Below are 2,708 nucleotides of genomic sequence, written 5' to 3' on the forward strand. Positions count from 1 at the left end.
CATTTTGAAATAAGTGTCTCAAATTTAATACAACTTTATACTAAAGTTAGTACAAAGTTAAGACACTTATTTTGAGATGGAGGGAGTAGTAGATATCGCTGGCTTCTCAACATTGCATTGGGTCTGTAACTAACTATTTCTATAAGGATTTTTACTTTAATGAACTTGTTAGTACTCGTGAATGCCTGCTAATAGTTCTAATTATAAATGCATTATATTTTAAGTCAGGGATAACAATTCTTTATTATTTTATTATTTCAGTATCTGCTCCAAATTAAACTTCAGTACTTTATTATTTTGTCAAACGACATTTTGGTTACATTTTTCACCAATTCTTTGCTGAGAGCACAACTCCAAAGAAAACCACAAGAAAAGAATACACATTTTAATAGAAATCCAACTTCCATAACTGCTTTCACTAGTTGGAGTAATAGTTTCTCTATGTCTTTATTGTCTACGTTGTTGGTTTCTCAATTGGCTTCTTGTGTGTGCACATTTTTTATTCTTCTTTGTTTCCGCACAATTAGATATTGTGTCGTCTCTAGTCTCTTCTATAACAAATAGTGCACAAACATCTAGAAAATTTCTTGCTATCAATAAATTGATGTACTCTTCTTGGCAATACCAAAACTTGCATCCATTCTACATATAATTCTGAGCAAAGTATAACTTATAAATTGCAACGAATCTAAAGAACAACCGTACATAAAGAACACCCATCTGGTATATTTCGGTGTGCTCGAAACTCACCAGCTGCGGAAAAGTGGTCACACTTGATGACCGGCAGCGGGGAGCCGACGAGCTGCTGGGCTAGTGCTGAGCCCAGCCGATGGCCGGATGTGCTTCTGCCGGTGATCGGTCAATGAGTGAGATCCGAGTGCCGAGAGGAGGAGGACATACCAAGATGCAGCGAAGAATCATTGTGGGAGCTCCGCGATGCGGTCCCTGTCGAATCCATCCAAAACCCGAAGGTGTCGGTGGCATGGATGCGTCAAATCTGGCACCTGCGACGAGGGTCGTAGATCTGCCGATTTAGACGGCGGCGGCAAGAGAGGACTAAATCCGAGAGGAGGACGAGCGCGGCGGGTCCTACTAGGGGTCGGTAGTGGCACGTGGTGGCCGATGGAGGCAGAAAGGGAGGCGCCAGAGTAGATGCGAGTGGGATGGGATAGGTGTGGCTGAGGGAAGAGGCGACTATTTTTGCTCGAGCAGGTGGGCAGCCAACTAAATATAGGAGCCCGTGGTGTCGTGGAGTAAAAATATTTTTCTCCTCTTCGGCTAGGAGCCGGTAGAGGAGTAAACTGAATTATTATTTTCTCCTCTAACCGGTTTTAGGGATCAACTGAAGTTGCTCTTAGGTCTTAGCCTTGACGAAAGGTCATACCGAGTCAAACCGGATGATATGCTTAATTTTCAAGTTAAGTTTTGCAAAAGAACGACCAAGGAGCAAAATTCCAAACTGAAGTGGGAGAAAATTTAGGAAAGAGGAACGACTTAAAAGGGCTATGCATGCAACATTTAGAGAGAAAAAAACAAGTTTGGACAATGATGGTCTCGCTCGATCTCATGCATGCCCAACCACAACCAGGAGACCTTAATTAGCAGACACGAAATATTCATCGTTCCTTTCTAGTTGCAGAACAGAATGGCAGACAATAGCTGTTTAGGGGTAGAATACGTTCTGTTGAAAGCTAGCCGAGAAACCATCCATGAGTGTGCTCAATCAAACTCCACGTACATATACATAACAGGCGCCTGAACTGAAGCACTGCTACAGCTCCGGCAACTTGGGAAGGGAAAGGATACCATCAAACAGCGAGTAGTAATCAGGCACACCGTCTTGACGTGCAGGAGCAGGCGGCAGAGGAGGCACGACAGCGCCTTGCAGAGCAGGAGGAGGCACCGGAGCATCTTGGGGTGCGCCTTGAAGAGCAGCAGGAGGAGGAGGCACCGGAGCCTCTTGGGGTGCGCCTTGAAGAGCAGCAGGGGGAGGCACCGGAGCCTCTTGGGGTACGCCTTGAAGAGCAGCAGCAGGCGCCGGAAGGGTGGATGCAGCAGGGGGAGGCGCTTGGTGTGGCACGGCTGCAGCAATGATGGCCTGAGCAGGAATAGGCGCTGGCGCTTGTGCTTGTGGAGGAGGTGCAGCAGGTTGACCTTGCATTGCCAAGGCGACAAGACCCCCAATGTTGTCCAGGATTCCTTCAAGCGAATTGATCCCCAAGTTGACATTGCTCCTCATGGTATCCAGCACTTGTTTTCCGTCTTGCAGCTGCAATGCACACGCACTTCAGTTCAGTTAGCGATCGATCCATGTTTCAGTTTGAAACAGGACAGAGAGAGGAGAGGACACAAGTCCAGGACAGGAGAGCACTGGAGCAGTTAGTTAATTTGCAGCATGATCGGATCGATCGACTCACTTACCTTCTGGTAAATCAAGTGAAGGGGATCAACTGCAGGGATCGCAGTCAGCTTGGGAGCCTTTGAGACGTTGACGTCGACGGCGTTGGCGCCGTGCCTCTTCTTCTTGCCACGATCTTTCTTGAGCGCATCGCAGCTGCGCCTCTGGAGTCATGCCAGGGCACTCCTCCAGGTGCGCCGTCATATCCACCCCGATCCTGCACTCCTTGTACTCCTTCACACTGCAGACGAGGCACCGCACATGTGGGTGCCTTTTGAGTCCGGGAACAGGCACGCCCAAACTCAGAGCA

The 2,708-nt window shown here is 47.7% G+C and overlaps 1 protein-coding gene across 1 annotated transcript; it reads right to left on the minus strand.

Moving 5' to 3' along the window:
* Positions 1 to 1,684: 1,684 nt before the first annotated feature.
* On the minus strand, positions 1,685 to 2,708 carry LOC125506372. The gene is made up of 2 exons (XM_048671198.1): positions 2,422 to 2,708; positions 1,685 to 2,269 (listed from the first exon to the last, which is right to left on the minus strand). Exon 2 carries the CDS (start codon positions 2,227 to 2,229, stop codon positions 1,720 to 1,722), a length of 510 nt encoding a protein of 169 aa, XP_048527155.1. The 5' UTR covers positions 2,230 to 2,269; positions 2,422 to 2,708; the 3' UTR covers positions 1,685 to 1,719.

The sequence above is a fragment of the Triticum urartu genome, chromosome 5 (assembly GCF_003073215.2).
Source record: "Triticum urartu cultivar G1812 chromosome 5, Tu2.1, whole genome shotgun sequence".
Classification (NCBI taxonomy): domain Eukaryota; kingdom Viridiplantae; phylum Streptophyta; class Magnoliopsida; order Poales; family Poaceae; genus Triticum; species Triticum urartu.

Coding starts and splice junctions, on each gene's coding strand:
- LOC125506372 (XM_048671198.1), bottom strand. CDS start 2,229: ATGTCAACTTGGGGATCAATTCGCTTGAAGGAATCCTGGACAACATTG.